The sequence below is a fragment of the Nannospalax galili genome, unplaced genomic scaffold, assembly GCF_000622305.1.
Source record: "Nannospalax galili isolate Female #2095 unplaced genomic scaffold, S.galili_v1.0 scaffold206, whole genome shotgun sequence".
NCBI classification, from domain to species: domain Eukaryota; kingdom Metazoa; phylum Chordata; class Mammalia; order Rodentia; family Spalacidae; genus Nannospalax; species Nannospalax galili.
Genome location: NW_008358101.1, coordinates 5911253 through 5934706, shown reverse-complemented (window position 1 = coordinate 5934706; position 23454 = coordinate 5911253). Strand labels below are relative to the sequence as shown.

The 23454-nt window shown below is 37.3% G+C and overlaps 1 protein-coding gene across 1 annotated transcript in view; it reads right to left on the bottom strand.

Annotated features, from left to right (window-relative positions):
* Col19a1 (collagen type XIX alpha 1 chain) overlaps positions 1-23454 on the bottom strand; it is a 409660-nt gene that overhangs the window by 219845 nt on the left and 166361 nt on the right. Inside the window, exons 13-14 of the mRNA XM_008856281.2 lie at positions 11646-11699; positions 10063-10098 (exon numbers count right to left, since the gene is read on the bottom strand). Coding sequence (XP_008854503.1) covers positions 10063-10098; positions 11646-11699 — 90 coding nt within the window. The remainder of the gene's footprint in view (positions 1-10062; positions 10099-11645; positions 11700-23454) is intronic.

Genomic DNA, 23454 nt, shown 5'->3' with positions numbered 1-23454 from the left:
ATATTAAAACTTTTTATGTCCATGGGAGAGAAAAGCACAAATTGATTCATTATACTTTATTAATAATGGAAAAACATCAACTACAGGAAAATCCTCAAGTATTAATCATTGTGAAATTTTTACCTAGTGGTACATTACAGATCAAGTTGAGAAGAATGACTCTGACCTGTAAAATCTGCACAGAGGAAGCTCAAAATCCAATAAGAAAATAACATACAGTAAATATTTATTTCCAAAAGAATGCCACTTATGAAAAAGGCAAAGTGTAATATGACTTTAGGTACACACTTATGACAGAAATATGGACTGAAGCTGATGTTACCATTAATATAATAACTCCTTTAGGGTGAAAGAGAAATGTAGGCATTTAAAAACATTTGTTTGCTTAAGAAAAACTGAAGCTTCTAGGTAACCCAGACCAGAAAGACAAATGTCACATGCTCTCTCTCATAATTGGATGCCAGTTTCAAAATCTTAGATAAGCATCTTTCAATTTGAAAATCCAGAGAGGTCAGGAAACTAATAAATGGCCAAGGGAGAGTGGAAGGGCTTCCTGGGAGGGGAAGCTGAATGCAGTGATATAAAAGGGGAAAGCAGAATAGTAGAGTAGGAAAGTTTAGATGGGGTGGGGAATGGGAGCGTAGAGCAAAGGAGAGAATATGGGGAGGATAGCTAACCAAAGGCCTTTAGAAAAAAATGCAAACCTATCACTATGAGAGCTTCTTAAAAGTATATACATTATAAAAAGAGATTAAAAGGAGTTGCCTTATAACAAGGGGGCATTGCCCACATTAGACCCCATAGGCTAGCAAAGTAAAAGCTCAATGACAGGAATGGACTCCCTCTCTTGAAGTTGTTGATCAGGGGTGCCATATTTGGGAGAGGACCTAAATATAATCAGAGTATATAGTATGAAATTTGGGAAACAATTTGATAAAAGTTATATTAAAATAAAATCACAAGAATCTGGTTATTAATACTCATTTACTTTAAATAAAAAGTACAGCATTCATTATATTCCATATTCTGCATTAAACAATATTTAAGTAGTTCTTGCCTAAATATCTTGAATTTGCTACACTGGGATAGTTATATAAGGTGAGTAGTGCTCAAGCATGGCCTTCACTGAAAATGGGATATATCATGGAGTCATATTGCTTAGGCACTTTTTTTTCAAAACCATTGCTTATAGATAAAAGGAAGTTAGATTAAAATTTTTAAATTTTGTGATAGTTAAGAATGTTTTTTAAAATCTCATTACTTCCTAATCTGGAAGAGTTAAATAATGATTGCAGTAGCAGTTGTAGAAATGCCGACATAGTGTTTGAATCTCAGCAATGTCAATTATCTCTCCCTGTAAATTTGGGCAAGCTTAGAGTTTTTTGTCCTAATTCTTTCCACAAGTGATTTGGTAACAATAATTTTTTAACACACAGTTTTGTTTAAGAGGGGATAATAAAAAATAGTAGGTACTTAATCAATAATTACCATTGGGTTAGGGGTGTAACTCTGTGGTACAGTGTGTGTTTAGCAGGCACAGAGCTCTGTTTGGTCCCCAGTACAACAATCACCATTCATTACTGTTACTGTTATTTTGGTGGTCTAATACTTTGTGGTATTTTTAAATGGTTATCAGTTTGGTATATAAGAAATGATATAAAAGAATAATCAATCAACAAATTAGATAAGTTTTATACTTAGTTCTTTAGAACTTTATTCATCAGGAATACAAATGACACCAAATGCTGGTATGGATGTGGGGACAGGGGTGAACTCATATACTATAGGTATGGGATAAACCAGTGATGCCACTCTGGAAGTCACTGTAGATTTCTCAAAGATTGAAATTATAACTACAGTATGACCCAGCTATACCTCAACTGGGCACGTACCCAAAGGACTTTATATCTTACTAAATAGATACTTGAACACCCATGTTCATGTGGCTCTATTCACAACAGCTAGGAAGTGGAATCAACTTAGATGCCCATCAACTGAGGAATGGATAATGATGTGGTAAACATATACAATGGAGTTTTAATCATTTGTAAATAAAAATAAAAGCATGAAATTTTCAGGTAAATGGATAAACTGGAAAATATATATATTGAGGTTGTCACCCCAGTCCCCAAAGACGAAAGTCATATGTTCTCTTTGATACGAGAGTCCTAGTTTCAATTCAAATGTCTTGTATGTTTAACCCGAAGTACATGTAGAAACTGGGAAACAAAAGTTGGTGAGGGGATACATTTGGGGAGGGGCATGACAAATGCAGGTGAAGGTAGAGACGGGGGAGTTCTGAGGACAGAAGGGTTCAAGCGGGTAGTGGAAGGATGGGGATGGGGAAAATGAGGGCCAGGGGAAGGCTTGATGGAAATGAAGAACCATGAGGAAGCTAACTGGAAACCTAGGCTCTTGTGATCTAGTGAAGGAATGTAGAAAGAGGGGTCAGGAGAACATACATGATGTGTAAAACCAGGAGGAAAACACAAGGAGCTAGACGTTTAAATGGGGGAAAGGACAGAGGAGAGGTGAAAGGGGGAAAAGAGATTAACCAGAGCCAAGGAGGTGTGAAGAAGACAGTTTATAAGCTAATTTAAGAAATACTATTTTGGGGTTCAGTGGTTAAGAACACTGACTGTTCTTGCAGAAGACCCAGGTTCGAATCCTAGCACCCACATCACAGCTAACAACTGTCCGTAACTTCAGGGGATCCAACAGCCTCTTCTATCCTCCGCTGTCATTGCACGACATGGGTGCACTTATCTATATGCAGGCAATACATGCATACACATAAAATAAAAATAATAAATAAAATATTTAAAAATACTATTAAAAATGAGTTTGAACAGTAATATCACACATTAATAAAGAATGCTGCTCCCAGGTTATTATATAAAAAAATCTCAATGATAGGACTAGGATACCTCCCTACGAGTTCTTGGACAGGGAGACCCCAGAAGCACCCAAAATAACACAGGATATTGCCATTGTTCTTAGTTGCCCTCCAACTATTGTTGAAGACACCACACATTTTTGTTTTAGGACATAGAGAAATCAATCGTGACTGACCAGAAAGCTCTCTCTGCTGTCTAGCTTACATAGTGCCAGAAGGAGCTATGCAGGTTGCTGGAAAAGACATCAATGGTCTTACCCAGCACTGGACCCTGAATGCTGCATTACTGGCCTGCCACACAAGATGTACTCACTGGTGCAACAGTGGCATGACTATTGGGCTAACCAATAACCTTCTGATTGAATTTTGAGGCCTGCTCCATAGGAGGGATTTCATACCTGGTACTGTAACCGAGACAAAACCCCATGGCTGTTGGTAGTGGATCGCTGCTGGGGAGGGTCACTTTCTTTTGTCCTGCCCCTCTCCCTCTCTTTCCCACCCCTACTTCTTTTTCTTCTTTTAAGGCAGGGTGTCATGTGTCCCAGGTTGGCCTCAAATCTGCTAATATAGCTGAAGATGTCCTTGAACTCATCCTCCTGCTTCCATCTCCCAACTGCTGGGATTACAGGTATGCACTACCACTCTGGATTTTGAGAGTCACTTTCCTTTCTTTTATGTACTTAATAACCACATGATTAGAAAAAGCATTTCATTACAGCATTAACATATTTAATAACAATTTCCAGAGCAAAGATGCATCTCTTTCAAAATTGGCTCTAAATTTTTAGGTTCACAGTTGAATTAACACAGTTGTACAACATTGAACTCAGTATAAACCCTACAAGACATAAAACTGAATGAGGTTTTAACCTTTAAAAAAGATCTCCATTTCACTTTAAAATATACTGTTTCATACAGAAAAACTCATTTTTAATGCTATTAACACTTAAATGTTTGCACATGTGTCTTTAATCTTTATGTATCTGATTATCACTAGTCACAGTCAGTTACTTTCTGAGATCCTGGGCACCTGAACATGAATATAAAATCATTAAGTAGATTTCAGTGGTCATGTTTTTCACCTCTACTAATTAACATGAAGCAAATTTTTATGCTTCTTCCTCAAATATAACTCATTTTTTAAATTTGTTGATTTTTTGTGTGTATTTCAGACAGAACATCACAAACAATGTTATTCATCTATATACCCACATCCCAAATGGCACCCTCCCATATCCACCCCCACTGAAACCCATATACTCTGTCATCCCTGTTACTGTCCACTGTGTTGTTTGTGCCCTCAGCCATTCCCCAGTGCTTGTCCATCTGCTGAATCTAGTCAGCCTATCTAGAGTTCCTTGTTTTAGGGAGATCATCTCTTCCTCATCCAGCAGCAATCAGTTGCCAATATTCCTTTAGATAAGATTTGGGTCTGCTGTTCATTTTCCCAGTTGTATACTGGGTTACTGTCTTGGAGTCTCTTGGGCCACCTTGGCCAACAACTCAAAAGAAGGTATCTCCTGTTTGGCATTGTTTCTTGTTATGCAGCCTTTAGCTATATACATAGACTCTTAAAGGATATATTTATTCCTTTAATCTTTGGTTATACTTTCCTTTTGGGTGTTTAGGACCATATAGTTGGCCCAGATAAAACACTTTATTTTTGCTCTTAAGGTCATTTGAGGATCTATTCCTCAGGGGTCACAGGGGCTAGGGAGGAGCCCCTGGCTTCTTTCTTTTACCAGTTCCATCTGTGTGAAGATAAGTCAAAGATCCTGCTCGACTGTGGCTGGTTTCACTTGGAAGCATGGAAGAAATATGTCTCTGTGTTGATCTTCCTCTTTGTAGACTTGACAGTGGTTCAAGTCCATTTAGTGGGGTCTCCATGGCCTCCTTGATCAAGAGGACGGGTCACTCACCACAGTTACAGGACATGTTAAGAGATGCTCATAGTCTCCTGGAACTTAGTCAACCTTGGAGGGCAAGGAGCAAAAACTGTCTTTTAAGTCCCTCTGACCAGATTAGTATAGGCCTCAAAGTATGGCTGTTAAATATCCAAGAAGGTTAGTTCCACCATTCTGGAACTTTTAATTATCATGTGCTATGTAGATAAAGCTCAGGCAAAGACCAAACCTTTTCAAATAAACCTTGCCTAGACATATATTGTATTCCTTGAGCTAGTTGTATGTATAATTTGTGAGTAGGTTGTTCGATTAATATGGTTCCTCTGTTTTTTTGTTTTTTTTTTTTTTAAACTAGCTAGGTATTATTTATCTCATTGTCTAACCCTTCCACCACGGTTTCCCCATTTAAGGTGCTCCCATTTTTTCCCATTTCTCCCTTAATAATACCCTTCTCCTGTGGTTCCACCTCTCTTGAGCTCCTCCTTTCCCTTTATCCCCAAGGTTCCTTGTATAACTCTCCCTCCCCCCCCCCCCTCCAATAACGCAATTTTTATCCATATCTCCCTTATTAATGCCTGTTTCCTACTGTTCTTCTCTTTCAGAGTCTTTCTTTTCCTTTAACTCCCTGGTTCCTTTTCATTATCCTGGTTCCTGTAGTTGTGTCTGGATACATACTCACTTTTAAGGATTTGGTGCTAGGATACACATATGAGGAAGAACATATGTCATTTTGTTTTCTGAGTCTGTGTTACTTCACTTAGTATAACTTGTTTCTAGTTCCATCCATTTACCTGCAAATTTCATGATTCTATCTTTCTTTGCTGCTGAGTAAAACTCAGTTGTATAAATGAACCACATTTTTATTATCTACTTGTCAGTTGAGGGACACTTAGGTTGCTTCCATCTCTTAGGTATTGTGAAAAGAGCAGCAACAAACATGGATGTCCAAGTGTGAGAGTCACTTTTCTTTGAGAGTGTGGACACTGGTAGGTTCTCCATGTTCTGGTGCATGACCCACATACCCTACCCATGCACATATGGGAAGGACTAATTGGACTCAGTGGGTTAAAAATAAATAAATGAAAAATGAATAAACTTCTAAAAGGAAGACATAAAACTGAGTGGGAGAGAGATGTGAAGGGGACTTGAGGGTGAGTCCTGGGAATAGTTGGAGAGTAAGAGTGGATATGATTAAAATACATTGTATACATGTATGAAATTTTCAGAGAGAAAAAGAGCCCAATTCATAGCGCAAGTTAGCACTCAGTAATTTAAAGGTATCGTCATGAGAAAGAAAAAAAGAGGTGCACGGATAATCAGAAAAGGAAAAAAATATGGAAGTGGATTTGTACGGATTTTGTTTTTCTTCTAAGCTGAGTTTAATGTATTGTTACTGTATCTCCGAAGAACATATTTGTTGACGACGCTAAACTCTGTTCCACTCACAGATTCACCAGGTTGTTCTTGCGGGTATTTCTTAATGTTTTATTTTTAGAATAATCTCCAAAAGCTTTAAAGAAGGTAACTGAGAAGATTTGCAAGTTTGTTCATCTGATGTCAAAAATTATAATTCAGAGTTTTCAAGCCAAGTAGACTGACAAAAGATTTAAAAGTTAAAGATATAAGCAGTACAACCATAACTTCTGCACATGTCTACGTTTTCAGTCCCTAGATTTTCCTTCCCTCCCCTCTTTTTTTTTTTTTGGAAGATTACCCCTGATGTAGTCACTTTGGAGGTCTGTCTGTATGACCTGTGAAGATAAATCTAAGAAAAGATCCAAATGTTATCAAAAGAATTCAACTCTGAAATTCTGAATGTGATCTAAGTTCATCAACTAAGAAAAGCATCTAATAGAGATTGCATTTGAAAACTGCAGGGCTGCTTTGGTCTTTTTTCTTGGTAGTGGTGTCCTCCACGGTGCTTTTCTAAGGTGTCCTGGAGGAGACTGAGCAGTAAGATGGTGGGGAGGGTAAGAGATGTGAACATTTATACTGAAATTGCTTCCAGACTAAAATTATTTTTAGTGCTATGAGTATTTCATAGTATTTCTTTAACTTTAATTGTCTTTATTTGTTGTTAATTTGCCTTGTCTTACTCCTTTATTCATCTCCTCCACTGAAACCCAATTACATATAACCAGTTAGAAAGCAAAATAAGAAACAAAAATAACATTTAATGAAAATAGAGAGATGGTTTTATGTACTGCATTAGATTTATTATGATGTGGTTTTCCTTGACTTTAAAATTTTCTGTCAATAGCCAAAGCACAGTAATTCACAGGGATACACTGAAATAAATGTATAAACTCAACCCTCCATGAAACTTCTATATCAAGAGAGATTTCCCTGTGTAGCACCAGGACCCAGTGTTACATTATACTCAATTGCTGTTTCTCTTAATTTCTTGTTAAACAAAAACTCATATTAAATTTAATAATAATGCATGATTTAGAGGGAGAAAGCTATCCAGTATGTTTACCTTTTTTCTTCAGGACAGCTCACCTGTGTAAACTTGGATAGTCTCTAGAATAATATGCCCTGGAAAAAAATCATTGCTGAACTCAGTAGTAGGTTGAAGTTCATCCTCTATAATGAAGTAATCAGGAATCAAACATTAGATATTACTAGTGAAAATCTGCCCTCTTGTGAAGGTTCCTGAAAGTAACTGGGTTTGGTATATTCTTTTGATGCAAATATTAACTAATGGGGAATTCAAAAATATTTGCTCAAGAGTTGAGAGGCAAAGGTTGAAAGAAAATTATTAGGCATGCCTGCAGGACAAGAAGTTTCAAACTTGGCTATGTAGGAATTACTTTTAAAAATGATTGCTGCATGGGCCCTTTCCTAGAAATTCTGACTTTACAGTATATAGTACAGCCCATAATCAGATTTTTAAAGTCTTTGGGGATGATTTTACTGTGCAGTCAACATGGAAAACCACTGATCTAGACAGTGAGCTAGAGAGAGTACTGAACTCTGTGACTCAAAGTTTGACACAAGGATCAAGAGTACCATCAGCTTTTCTCTGGAACTTTCTAAAATGTATAATCTCAGCTCTCAACCCCAGACTTACAGAATAAAAACTACACACTTGAACAAGATCTCTGAGTGGCTCCTGTGCTCATTAAATTTGGAGAAGCATTAAGGCACCTGGGCCCTCTGGAGTACTTGAATGATTGGGTTAAAGTTGAAATCAAAAGTACATTCCTATCCCTAATCCCTTCTACTTCACCAAGCAAATTTCAGTTTTGTTTTTTTTTTTTACTAGTATGCCTCTCTAAGGGAAAGAGATATTTCTTTATTACTGTGCATTAAGTTGGATTTCAAATAAAATCCAGAGTACTCCAACATTCTAAAAGAATTTTGTGGGTAGTATGACAGGTTGTTCCCTTCTAGTGTCCATAAACAATGGTTGTCCACTCAAATTTCATATGTAGATCTTACCTGTGGGGCTTTAAAAATGTACTGGTCCCACATCAGACTTATTAAAGTGGAATTTTAAGGGATAGAAACCCAATGCTGGTATTTTCCAAGCCGGTTGATTTTAGTGGGAAGCTAGTTTTGAGACTCACTGTGGAAAACTATGTCACTGTCTCATTTAATCCAAGTATAGTGCACTTGGTCATTTTGACTTCCCAGAAGGAAGATTATTATCCATTACTTCAATTAATAATATATTAACCTGCATTATAAGACCAATTAAATATTTAGTTGAGTTTTTGGTGTTCATCTCAGCTCATTCCTATTATAGATAATGGTTGACTGTCTATGGGAGTACAGAAATTAATGTAAGCATATCAAATAGTAATACCCACATAATATTATTATTTTACTTTATAAAATACAGCATTTCATTTCATAATTAGCTTGTGCTTTGTAAGTCTCACTCAAGTGAATGGCACAGAGTCATCCAACTAGTGTTCAATAGCAGAAAGAAATTAAAGAAAGACCAACAACGTAGACCAAGTCCAATACAATATTCTGACTGAGGGTCAAAAACTACATTTCAGATGAAATGATAAACAGAGATCACATTTCAGCCTTCAAACAGGAGTTGAACATAACTAGGAAATCAAATAACTAAATGAAATGGTTGTAAATATAAATTGGCTAAAGAAAAACAGCCCTGTGTCTTGAAGAACTCTAAATCTTGCCAAGTAAGTTTTTAATACCAACACATATAAAATAGAATGATATGAAGGTAAAAGTTTCTTCTGAAATAATTTTATTCAGTTTTGAAATAAAAAAATTAAAGTATAGAACTTGGTTATTCCATAGTAAGTCAGATGTTTGGCGTCTTTGGATCCCTACTGTATTAATTACTTTTCTGTCGTTATGATAGAAACACTGACCAAGCAACTTATGAAAGGATGAATTTATTTAGTTTATGGTTCCGAAGGGGCAAGAGTCCATCATGGCGGGAGGCATGGAGTAGAGGTGGCTAGAGGAGGAGCAGAAGCTCAGCTCTCATATCTTCACTCAGGCACAGGAAGCAAGAAAGTGACTTGAAATACAGCAAGGCTTAAAAGCTCTCTAAACCTGCCCCCAGTGACATGCTTCCTCCAGCATGGCTACACCTTCTAAGACCTCTCAAAACAGTTCCACCAACTGGGGACAAAATGTCCAAATACTTGAAGTCTATAGGTGACATTTTCATTCAAATCACACCTACATACCATGAAATACTTGTCTTTTAAATGCCAGATACAAAGATGATATGGAAAGACATTACTGACACATTATTCCTACTGGAGTGCTCAAATACTAGAAAAAGACACATATATAAAATCACGAGCCTTTGAAAGTCCTATGTGTTATTGACAAGAGTTCCATCAAGATCCTGAGTATTCACCCTTAATCCTGACCTTTGTCACCACCCTGTGCCCTTGAATACTGATGTCTGATGTTTAATTTATGTCATTAAGTAAAATCAACTTAAAATTTGAGAGACCTCAGGCTACAGATGATCATAAAAACTGTCTTTTTTTTTTCCATTAAGTGTGAACCATGGTAAGGATAAAGAAAATTGCTCAGGATGGATATTGACTGCAAACTTTTGTGTGAGGTATTAAGACCTTGGATAAAGAATTTCACTGCTCCAAGTAAGAGGCCATTTTCAAAATGAGGCAATTTTCTAGATACAGTCTAAGGTCACTATTAGTTCTTGAAATACTCTGATTTAAATTTCATTTCAGTCATGATGTATTGTGAATAACAAATATAACAGAATTCAAATTTGATTTTCATTTCAAGAATACTTACAATTAATGCTGGTGGCCCTGGAGGTCCCATATCACCCTAAAATATGTGAAAGAAAAGTTACAATTACCAGCAGCACCTTTTTGCACATTATTTCTGACTTTCTAGAAAGAAGCAATATCTATAGATAACTCTTGAAGGACATAAAAATAGAATTTTACTTGATAAAACTCTCTGCACAATGAGATATTTATTATATTCCTTTTAGGACTCATGATATAAAAATTGCCTTGTGTGCCCTCATGCTTTTTGCAGTAGCAGAACTTGTTTTGAAAAACTAAAATAATCTAATTTTCAATTCTTTCGACTGCTAATCCAAAATTAGAACAAAAAATTATCTTTCCAAATATGGTTACTTGCCGGTGGAGCAGCTGGGAAGCATCATAGGGACAGATAATTTTTCTGACAAAGTTAGTATGAGGATCAGCAGAAATAATAAATGGATCTAATCCACTTCATGCCCTCCAGCTGCAAGGAGCAGTTCCCACACCCTCTCCTAAGCTTTGATGAATGGGCATCACATGTGTCACCATCTTTAAGAGGCTTTTCCTTCATCTATGTATTCTCCACTGCTAAAACTGCTTTGTTGATCTTTGCAAATATAGATTTCCAGGTGTGTATAGTGACTGTTCAAAATCTTTTAAAAAGTATCCACAACTTGACTATGTATCTCTTTTGTGTTTCATTGACTCAGAAGCTCTATGTATTTAATGAACATTCTCCATCTTTAGGGATGAGTGTCTTTGCTGTGCTTTTTGTTATAGAATTCCATATGCTTGTGCCGTGTATCTTGGGATGTCATGCTGAGAGATCTTTAGGATTTTCTTTTTTCTCAGTCAGTTTAGTTATCCCTAATTTTAAAACTGTATATCCATTATTTGTGGAACAATTGCATTAAAATAGAGGTTGTTAAGGAACACGAGTATAGCTTATCAGCCACTAAGACTGATTTGCAAGATCACCTCTAATAAGAAATAAATATTAAAGATAGACATGAACTGCTAAATATGCTGAGAATGAAGAACAAAATGCAGCATAAACACACATGTATGCAATTTCCATGAAACTGAAATTGCCCAATTAACTCATTCCACACAATTCTTGCTTTTAATATTCCTCAATTCTGACTGCAAGGTCACCTGCCAATAGGCCATTATGAAATAACACAGGGAAAAGTGCTGGAAATGGAGCATTTAGACAAGACTGAGACACAAAGTTAGCTTCCTTCCTCCCAAAGCCACCTGCTTCATCATTAAGGTGACAGCTTAGTGCTGTTGACTGAACTCCTTGACATAGGACACCTTCGCTAGTTTGGACACCTCATGCTGTTAAGCAAGGGTGAGAAAAAGGAAGTCTTAAAACCTGAGTTAGTGTCAACTAGTAATTGCACATTCAGTCTCTTCAAACTAATTAAATGAGCCCAAAGGCTTTTCTCATTCAGAAGCTTTTAACACAATAGCCTTCCATTAATTTTAAAATGTTTGGCACCTAGATGATATCTATAAGTCGTTCCATTGTTTTTCTTTCTCTTTTTGGAGGGAGGAGTTTTAAGATAAGGTTGACACACTTTGGGGTCAATACAATACCTTTTCTCCTTTTGGACCAGGTGCACCTTGAGGACCCAAGTCACCTTTCAAACCCTAGAAAGAACATAATCAATACAATTTATATATGTGTGTGTTTGTTTCACAGAAGCTTCAATTTCAAACAAATCATTAGTAACACAATAAATCATGATTTCCTGAACTTCCAAATCCCAGTCTTCCCTTGATAGGATATAGAGAAACAGACAACTGGCATCAAAGTGATGAGCAACATCTGTGCGTGGTGGGAAAAGATACATTAAATCAGTGGAGGGCCTCAATATTGCATATTTGTGCAACTTTGCTTCCTGCTAAAATTACATTAATTCACCATCTGGGGGAAGATCATTTAGGTCTATATGAGCTTTTAAGTATCCTCTTTGGATTAAATTTGTAGATGTTGTAAATACCTCTGATTTAGCATTGATTTGGCCTTTATAAAGCATGCCAGAAAATTTAAGAGTAAAATTCAAGAGTAAAATAAAAAAACATGTTCATGTCTCTATCAAGAAATCTAATTACAGGAGCAGAAGCAACGGAAGCTACATTCTTTTCTATCACTCACCAGGCTGGAGTGAAAATGTAGTATCTTTCTCATTTGAAAGTATACTTCAGTTTTCTAGGGCCTACATTTTTAAATCTGGATTTATAAAGATGTCAAATGGGACTACATGAGACATAGACAGAATATCACATAAATATTTTCACAAATCCTCTGTATTTTTGGTTGTTTTCGTGGGTATTTAGTTGATCTTACTCAGAAATGACAGCTTTTGTGAATGTCACAATGGATTTCACTAGAAGAGATCAGTTTTACAGCTGAACATACACCAATGGAAACAGAAAGTCAGATAGATAGACACATCCTAACTGTGGGTAAATAAGAAAACACACCATTTTTCTTTCTTAATTTAAGGCATTGGATGAGGGAGGAGAAATAATGCAATAAAGAAACATTCTGAAGCTAGGTTGTGCACAGTAAGTCCAAGTGTATTACTGTTCCTAGCAGAGGGATCTGGCAACCATGACTCTGGTGTTTTCTAGGGAATAAATAATGCCAAATGGTAGCACCTGTAATTATTTAATATAGAAACCAAAGATGAACTGAAGGAATAAAAAATTCAGATATTTTAAATAATTTTTTGCACAGAAAGTGTGAAAATTGTAGTGACATACATTAAAAAAAGATGGATAAAAATGATGTGTAATTGGCAAAAGCTACAATAATAAATACCTACATGCATAGAACGTATTTTTCTATCATTATTTTATAGTTTACCAAGTATTTGAGATGTGGTGTCCTCTTATTACTTGGATTATTCATTCCTTCCCAAATCAATAAATACTCAAAAGTAAAACCTGGCAACATCATATCCTAACCATTTGTAGGGAAGGAAACTGCCATTTCTATGAATGGATTTCTATCATTAATTCATCCATGCATGTATCCAATAAACATTTACTACATACCTTGTGATCAGTTGCTATTCTAGCCTTTAGACTGAGCTGCCCATCACGTAGTTATACATTGATTGCTGATCTATCCTTGTCTGTCTCTGTCCTCTCCCTTTTCCCTCTCTTCCCGCCTCTATTTTCTTTCCTTCCCTCCCTTCTCTCTCTCTCTCTCTCTCTCTCTCTCTCTCTCTCTCTCTCTCTTCCTTGCCTTTCTTCTTTCTACTGCTAAGAATTGACCCCAGAACCTTGCTCATGTCAGGCAAGTTCCTTACAACTCAGCTACATTTTCAGTTCTGTTTATGATATTATCTATAAGAAAAGAATTGATAATATTTCATTAATAATTTTATATTATCCATTGAAATGATAAAATTTGGAAGTGATACATCAAGTGAAGGATATTATTAAAAGGAATTTCAGTGCCAGATGTGGTGGTACACACCTTTAATTCCAACACTTCTGAGGCAGAGGCAGAGGCAGAGGCAGGTGGATCTCAGTGAATTTGGGGCCAGCCTACATAGTAAGTTCCAGGGCAGCTAGGGCTACTTAGTGAGACTCTGTCTCAAGAAAAGTGATTTCAGCTCTTTGTTTTACCTCTCTTCATGTAGGTAAAAGAAAATAAAACATTTATTTTTGTCTTAATTTGTAGCTTTCCCTATATTTCGATACCTCTTTAGAGATATAGAAAATAGCAAGAAGTTAACAAAGATGATCTCCATTACCAAACTTCAGTCAGGCTCCTCTGAGCTTTCTTCTTAATTCGTGGGTGGCCTTTTTCTATTCTTGGCTTGTCCAACCTGATTATTACAAAACAGTCTTGCTAAGTCAGCTTAGAACAACTCTCGTACCTGGATATATGTTTTTATCTCCTTCATTTAACATCTAAGTTTTGGCTTCTTTAGAAGAATTCTTTCAGATCAGTTTGGTAAATTTCCACACAATGCCCCCTCTCCTTTTAACTCTCCTCCTTGTAACTCCCCTGGTTGTATTTGGAGCTGAGTCTGATCTTTCTCCTTTATTGCAACTGTCTTGAATAAAAAAATCTTCCTTGCCTCCCCCTTTTTTTATAAAGTGTAAGAATAATGTCTAACAAAGTCAAGATTCTTACCCTCATAGAACTTATAAAACTAGCTGGATGGACAGTCAACAGGTCAGTAGAATGAATGTGATCAGTGATGGCCAAGAGAACTGCTACTCCAAGTGAGTTGGTTAGAAACAGCCTCTGTGTGCAGGTGACTAATGTTTTAAAATTCACACAGTGATCTTGGGGAAAAGTATGAGGGTGACAGAAACAGCAAGTACAGAGGTCTGCAAGGAGTAGGGTACTAAGTCAAGGTCAGCTAGAGATCATAGCATGTATGATTTGAAGTCCTTAGGGAGAAGCAATATTTTTTTAAATGTAGTGGGAAGTCACATAGTGTTCTAAGCAAGAACACTAGATGACTATGAAAATCACTTTGACTCTAAAGTGGAACACAAATTTAGGCATCAGGAGTAGGAGCAGAAAAAGGTTAAAGACAGCTTTCCAGGCCAGAGATGAGGGGGGCTGGGAGAGACATGGAAGTGACGATGGAGAGGTGAGGTGGCACTGCACACCAGGAGGTGGAGGGCCAGGCAGCAGCTAGAAAGGATGCCATCAAGCTTCCTTCATGGCTTTAGTGACTGGCTAGAAGGCTCTGCCAGTTGCTAAACTGGGAAATTTATTTAAGAAGAGGCTGTCTTTCTTCTGGTTCACACAGGACTATAGAGATAAACATGAAAAGACAAATATGAAAGAAGAAATAGAAAAAATAGAAATAGCTGAGACTTACTCAACAAAAATTATTGGGTATTTATAAGCAACCAGACTATAATCTATGTAGTCTTTATAAAACATGTGAATGTCAAATACATTTTAAAAATTTATTTTTATTTTATGTGTATGAGTGTTTTGCCTGTTTGTATGTAAGTGCACCTGTGTTGTACAAAGCCTATGGAGGCCAGAAGAAGGCTTTAGATCCCCTGGAACTGGAGTTACAGATGGTTGTTTGCCACCATGTGGGTGCTGGGAATGGAACCCAGGTCCTCTGGAAGAGCAACCAGTTCTCTTAACAATTGAGCCATCTCTCCAGCCCCCAAATATAATTTTTTTAATGGAAGAGAAGAGTAAATACATGTTTGGGTAAATGGTTAAGGCTAGAGTGGGGGATGGGATAAGAGAAAAAGCTGGGAAGATTCCTAGGGAAAGGTGATTCTTAGGTGTCACAATGACTTCTGGATCTACCAGGGGTTCAGTTATAATGACTATTTATATTTATCATACTCATTGTATGTATTATTTACAAGCATAAACTAATACATTAAAAGTCTGGAGCCAAGCATGGAGGTGCATGCCTTTAACCCCAGCACTCACACTCGGGAGGCAGAGGCAGCACTCTGTAAGATCAAGGCCAGCCTGTTCTACATAGTGAGTTCCAGGCCAGCTGGGGCTTCAGGAAAACCCTGTCTCAAAAAGTCCAAAAAATTAATAATACATTAAAAATTTAAAGATTCTTCTCTGATAAATTATCCCCTGTTGCAACTGCTAGAGAAGACTTGCTGGTAATTGAGTCAGGTAACTCTTTTGAGTCAATTGTCTATAGCCAGAAAGGAGATGTTACAATTCGTTGCGAATACTGAGATCTGTCACAGAAGTCAACAGCAGGGTGAGGAGTGCAGTTTCCAGGGTGGAAACTGCAGATGCTCTAGACCAGGAACATGGCATTTGGGAATCTGGGAAAGAATGATCTCTTATGCATAGTCTTGGGTAGTTTTAAGCACCTGCATAAAATAGGTATAAGTAATAGTTATTTTGAAAAGATGCTCTAAGAACTGTAAGTTGTAAGGGCATTTAGTACATGGCAGGCAGTTAACAAATGTTGCTTTTATTTTTTAAGTACAAGTTTAAGGGATAATTAATAGTGTTTTCTGCTGTGTTTTACACTCAGTTTGACAGATATGTAGTGACTGTGCTTTAACTCATAGGGGATAAAATGCAGCTGAGAAGTGCTGTATTCATCAAGCTTCTGCAGCAATGGCCGCCGAAGTGGACCCACATAACTCATGTCCCAAAGTACAGTGCTGTGGCTTTATAATAGGCTTTGAGAAGTGGATCAGTAATGCTTTCTGCAAGTGCAATTTTTCTCCTCCTGTCGTGCCCATGTTGCTATCAATGGTTATTGAGTGCTGGGATATAAAGACACAGTACTTTCCAAAAGCTTGAGATGCCAAATGAAACAGATTCTAAACTTAAGACTGAGTATGCTGGGCATCAATTATTCAGTAATATTAATGTATATAAAGATTCCCGAATGTATAATAGTTGAATCTGCAAGTAATGTGGAGATAGGAAGATTTATCTAAAGGGAAAATGGAAGCTGAAGGACAGTGTTATGATGGAATTATGAAAACAAACACACTGCAGAGTTTTATTTGAATACCAATGAGATAAAGCATCTAAGAATCAGGTGCTATGAAATAATGGTATTTGTTACATTTTTAACATATTAATTATTTTGGCTTCTACTGATCCCATCTTTTTTCCTAGCAAAGGCAACAGCTGTCACCAGCTGATATCTCTGATTTTGTGATTTCAACATTCATATATTTAGTAGTACAGATTGCATTGGTATAAGGAGATTAATGTGATTATTTTAGAAATGTCAGATGTTGTAGTTTTGATAAAAGATGTTTGAAAGACTATAATAAACATGTAGCAGAGACTAACCTCAGTGACTGAGATCTAGTTTTCAAAGATTATATAACCATATGAAAACAAATTAATGAAAAGAGCCATCTACTAAAGTTAAATATGCTACATTTAAGTTTCTAATAATAGAAAATGATACCATAGTCCTTACTATATTCTAAGAATTGTTCTAATGCTGTGTGCATGATAATTCCTTCGATTCTCACAAGACACAGGTAAGGTGAGTACTATTTATATTAATATCCCATTGTTTGAGTAAAGAAACTGGAAATGCAATGCAATGTGACATGTAACTAGTGGCAGAGATGGGATTCGAACCCAGGCAGTATGACTTCAAAGATCACAATAATAACTTTACAGAACTCCCTTTCAAGTCTGTTCTAAGACACCATTGCTGAATACATTTCATATTAGGTGACAATCAAAATCATTTAACCATATGTTAACATGAGGTCTTATAATTTGAAGGATGAAATTGTAGTAAAACCAGCTGGACTTGGTGGTGTACATCTTTAATCCCAGCACTAGGGAGGCAGAGGCAGGCAAATCTCTGTGAGGTTAAGGCTAACCTGGTCTACATAGAGCATTCCAGGCTACCTGGGGCAACAGGGGAGACCCTGTCTCACAAACAAAGAAATGTAAAGTAAACAAAAATTGCAGAAATGCAATTTTTATAATTCCTGTATATGTTTAGCATTCATTATTTAAACTACAAGGGCAACTTGTTTATTTATACCTTGGAAATCAACCCAAAGTACACACACACAAACACACACACACACACACACACGCACAAATAAGAGAGGGCAAGAGAGAGTCATAATGTATTCAATATATTCAGAAAGATATTAGAGCATTTTTGCTGCCCCAATGGTGAGAGGCTCCTTAACATTAGTTGGAAAGCCGCAGGGCTACTGCACATTCTGCTTTTGCAAGCCTGTTCTGCACGGCAAGGAAGTCTTGTCCCCAATTCCCACAGTTCCCTGTTGCAAAAGAATGAACTACAGAGTACTTCTTTCTAAACTAAGGTTTACATTTTCAAAGTCGGCTGGCCCGTTTTGTGGGAAATCTGGCATAGAAAAAAAATATGATTCATCACATTAATCTATGTATAATATATAACAGTAAAGACCATCAACATAGGGCTGTTTGGATTCATTTAGTGGAATATTAAATCATTCCAACTGTTGTGGAAAGTAGCTAAGAAGTGAGCTGCCAGATACTGAAAGAAAACCAATGAAGAACAGCAAAGACCTGAAACTAAGATAAAGAGAAATGAAAAGAAGACTGTGAACTCCCAGGAGATGGAGCTGCAGAACCCAGACGATACAGTCAAGAAGTCTGCATCTAGAGGCAAAATCAATAGGAAAAGACCGTGGTTGAGGTCTGCACGACAGAGTGTGATCTCCCAGACTCAGGTGGCCCAGGAGAAAACAAGTGGGAAAGACGTGGAAATTCAGATAAAGACTCAGTAAGAGAAAAGAGTCTCTGGAAAGAGATGTTAGGTGTTTGAGCTCCAGAAAGACTGGGATCACTTTGGACAGTGGACCTAAGCTGAGAACAACTTGAGGTTCTGAGAACGGTGCAGAAATTCCAAAGGAGGAAAAGACATGGTATACACCAAGAAAATAAGAACAAGAGGTCACCAGGACAGTGAAGATGTTTAGTAAAGTCATTTAAAAGGAACATTTAGCAATAAATTCTAGGATAGTTTTCTTTTTAAAATATTTTATTATTTTTATTTTATGTCTTTGAGTATACTACCTGCGTGTGTGTAAGTGTACCTGTGTCATGCAATGCCTGCAGAAGTCAGAAGAAGGCATCAGATCCCCAGGAACTGGAGTTATGGATGGTTGTTAGCTGCCATGTGGATGCTGGGAATCAAACCTGGGTCCTCTGCAAGAGCAGTCATTGCTCTTAATTGCTCAGTCATCTCTCCAACCCCATTTCTAGGGCAATTTTCACCATTACTGTAAAATGAATTATGTAAATGATGTTGTCTGTGTTTAAAGGAAGAAAGCTTGAGTTTTCCTAGGTATATTGTCTTAAAAGTCCATATGGAGATCATAAAGAATCTCAGTGATAAGAATTTAAAAGTTTGGGAATGGTCAGGCAAAAGTGTATCCCTCCCTGTTGCACAGTAAAGCCCTGAAGTTCACTGCCCCAAATAAATACATTAATGAATAAATAAATAAATGAAAGAGAGAGAGAAAGAGAGAAAGGAAGGAAGGAAGGAAGGAAGGAAGGAAGGAAGGAAGGAAGGAAGGAAGGAAAGGTAGTGAGATTGCTCACTTGCATCATAACTGAATATTCTGGAAGATATGATCTCTATCATCATTTGAGTCTAGTGGGACTGAAATCACCATGAGAATACTAGCCATTCCCTAGAAGGTGAGTCTGTACTCATTGATAGTGAGTACAAATTGTCAGAAGTGCTAAAATACTTGTCTACAGTTAATTTTGGGGGACTGGAAAAACAGACAACTATATATGGTATGATTTAGTGGGAAAAATGAGAGTTTTCAGTCAAAGGTTCAGGATTAAAACCTGATTTTTACAATTTTAAGAATAAAATTAGGGACTGGAGAGAAGGCTCAGCAGTTCAGAGCACTTACTGGTCTTGCAGAGGACCCAGGCTCAATTCCCAGCACCCACATGACAGCTAACAACCATCCATAACTCCAGTTCCAAGGGGTTCAATGTTCTCTTCTGAACTCTGTGAGCATTTCATGACATGGGTACACTTACACACATGCAGGCAATACACGCACACATGTAAAATAAAAATAATAATTTTTTAAAGAATAAAATTAGTATTCTTAAGCTTCTAATTTTGCTTCTAAAACTAAGGATTCCATCATGTTGTGCTATGGCTAGCCCATAAAGCTGTAAGAAGACTGAATTTCGAATTTCTCGAGAAAGTGGTTTATAGAAACAGTATCACCACCTCCATGACTAGCTGTGTAATGAAAGCATCCAGTTCGTCACTGCTGATGAAAGTAGAGAAGAAAATGAACTTCCATTACTTTTCCTATTTCTTGGTATTGACTCCTGAGTATCTTTGGCAGTATCAAGGAAAGGAAAATAACATCATCTACATATTAATTAAGTAACCAAGTGAGAAAGTTAATATACTTTGTCATGCTTCATGGTGTTCTTAATGTTCTTAAACAACTAAGGTGCTAGAAAAATAGAACCTTTGTGATTGGGATGTGTGGTGGACTCCTGAAGGATCACCCCCTCAAGAGGAAAGGTTATCTACTCATTAGGTGAGCCCACTGTCAACAAATCTGGTTTTATTAAAGTTTGGGACTCCTACAGTGACCCCCAGTACATTTGTGATTTCACTAGACACTCCAATAACTGTTATCAGTGAGTTCTAAAAAGTCAATTACCTTGGACACCATGAGAAACATTTCCAAATCTTTAAATCCAATTTTATTAAAATGTTTGGAGAAAAATGTCTATTTTACTTCCAATGCAGTCTTTATGAACTTCTAAACATCTTTAGTTCATTCTTCTACCTCAGAAATCACATGTTCCTGGAGTTTGGTTGTCTTTTCTAATACTATAGTTGATCTCATTTAAAGCTCTTAAATTTTTCACAAGTAATTATCCTTTCGATAAATAATAGTCAATGTTGGGTTAATTTTTAGTTTTCTTCTGTTCAAGTGCCAAATTATACATGTATCTGACATCTACACATTTCCTTCTACTGTTTTAGTTTAGGCTTTCCTTAGTAGTTATACAGTAGACTACATATTAAGTGTTTAGCAAAGTAAAATTTGGCAAATAGTAATTTAAAGCTTGGTATTCTAACACTTTTGCTTTCTTTTTAAAAAATATTTTATTATTTTTATTTTTTTGTATGAGTGTATTGCTTTCATGTGTGTAAGTATACTCATGTCATGAAATGCTTATGGAGGTCAGAAGAGGCAATCATATTTCCCTGGAACTGGAGTTACATACAGTTATTAGTTGTGGATGTTGGGAATCAAACCCAGGTCCTCTGCAAGAGCATCCAGTGCTCTTAACTGCTGAGCCCTCTCTCCAGCCCCATCTTTGCTTTCTTGGTAGTACAATAGAAAGAACAGAAAACTAGGAAAAGACTCAAACTGCATCCATTTTAGAAAATACTATAAAACAAATCCTCCCTAAACACAAGATGAAGCTTATTTAAGCTACTCTGTTCACCAGAAGGATGGATGTGATAGTTAATATTGTCAGTTTGTCAGATCTAGGAGACAAATCACCTAGGAGACAAATCTCTGACCATGTCTATGACAGTGTTTCTAGACTGAATTAATTGAGGTGAGAAAATCTACCCTAAATGTGCATGGCACCATCACTTGGGAAGGGGTCTCAGACAGAATCAAATGGAGAGAGCGAGCTGCATTAGTTTCCATTTCTCTCTGCTTTCTGATTATAGAATCAATTTAAACAGCTGCCTCATGCTCTTGCCACCACGACTTCCTTACAATGATTGTAACCTCAATCAAATAAGCCCAAATAAGCTCTTCTTCCTTAGGTTCCTTCTTAAATGGAATCTTGACACAGTGGGAGAATAGTAACTAACACAGACAATGGATATCAATGAGTGGGGTCATTGATAGGATAAGACGGACCTTGTGGGTTAAGAGCCTTTGAAACCGGTTTGTGGGAAGAATGTGGACACATTTAGAACTTTGGGTTGCAAAAGTCCTGGAATGCTGTAAGCAGAGCTTCATGGGTGATTTTGGTGGGAGTTTGAAAGACCAGAATGCCGAGAGAAATGTGAACAATGGAGGCCCAGCTCACGAGACCAGAGGACAAGGATCTTTTAAAGAATTGGGCTAAAGGCCATTTGAGTTGTAGTCTGGCAAAATAGCTGGCTTTATTCTGCTTGAGAACTTAAGATTGAATTAAAAAGTAATGAACTAATTTATTTGGGAGAGGAAATTTGAAGACAGGTTTCCTGATTCTAAAACAACCATTTAGGGATGTGCAGGAATGACTTAGTATGGACAGATTCTGAACTAATGAATTTTACTTTATCTTGTATCAAGAAGCTACTCTTTATAACAGAAACAAGCTCGTTATCCATGTGCTCGTCTTGTAACCTGGGCACTTGACCTTGATATTTGGGGACCCCATGCAAGATACTAAATGAATATGGGAGTTCTTGATTGGAATATTGAAATGGTGGAAGAGGTGTGGTATTCTCATTGAAAACAGTGAGAATAGTTGGGTAGTCTGCTTGATACTGTGTGTTTGAGGTATTTTAGACCTTGAGATAAAAGTGCAAGATTCTCTGTCTGATAAAATAAGGGTCGATTGTAGCTTCTACTTCCCAAATTGTTGCTGGAGAGATGGTTTGATTAAAAATATGGGTGAAGCCCAATTTGGGAGCACAGTTCCATGACACATTTGAAGAAATGGTTGTCTCAGAGTTTGGGTCTACTCTTTACCTTAAAACTAATTCTAAGAGGCAGACTGATTGTTTGGTATATACAACTAATGTAGCTTAGAAGTGCCACATTGTGGTGCTGCAGGGAAGTGTTCCTCCAGGGTCAGAACTCAGAAGTCTCAACAACTGTGGTCTAAGGGTGCCAGGCTATAACTAGAAGTGGCAGCAGAACTTGGCATCATCATCCATATAGCACTTATTTTATTTTAAAAATATTTATTGTATTTTAAATTACATATAGGTGTGTTGGGGTGTGTGTGCATGTGAGTACTGGTGCCCATGGAAGCCAGAGGCCTCAGATTCCCTGGAGCTCCAGATTCCCTGGAGTCACTGGATGTGGATGCTGCAAACCAAACTTAGGTCCTTTGCAAGAGAAGCATACATTCTTAACCACTGAGCCATATCTCCATCTCCCGGCAATGGTTTTATAAACATGAAAAATGCAAGACTGATGGGCATTATCAAGGCTTGCACCAAGTTTCCTAAAAGCCATTAGGTCAGTCAAGATGTGGAAGAGTTGGAGTCCCCAGAAGAAGGCCTTAAGAGGCCAATGCATAAAGCTATAAAGTGAACCTAAGTTGCAGTGCAGAACATAGAATGTTGGAGATGACACGATCATAAGATATTCATTGAGGAAAACCATAGGCATAGAGTGGATACAGCCCAAGAAAAAGATGCCCCCACTATAGGCAGCAGAGATGAAGAGACAGAGGTTATTCAAGCCCTTGGAGCCAGAAAATCCCATCATGAGCTCCAGATGCCAGACAGGGAGTGGCAGGATTTGGCATTTGTTCTACTGGACCTAGTTCTCTCTTTGGTCCAATCTTTCCTTGCTATATCCCTGTTTGTGTCTGATGGAATGAGAATGTTTACTCAGTGCCATTGTATGTTGGACATATAACTGGTTTATTTTTTAATTAAAAGAACTTTTTTGGACTTTTTGAGACAAGGTCTCCCTGTAGCTCCAGCTGAGGTTGGTTCCTCACTATGTAGTCCAGATTGGCCTCGATCTCACAGAGATCTACTTGCCTCCCCCTCTGGAGTGCTGGGATTAAAAGTGTGCACCACCACACACTCTCTCTGTCTCTCTCTGTCTCTGTCTGTCTCTGTCTCTCTGTCTCTCTGTCTCTGTCTCTCTGTCTCTGTCTCTGTCTCTCTGTCTCTCTCTGTCTCTGTCTCTCTGT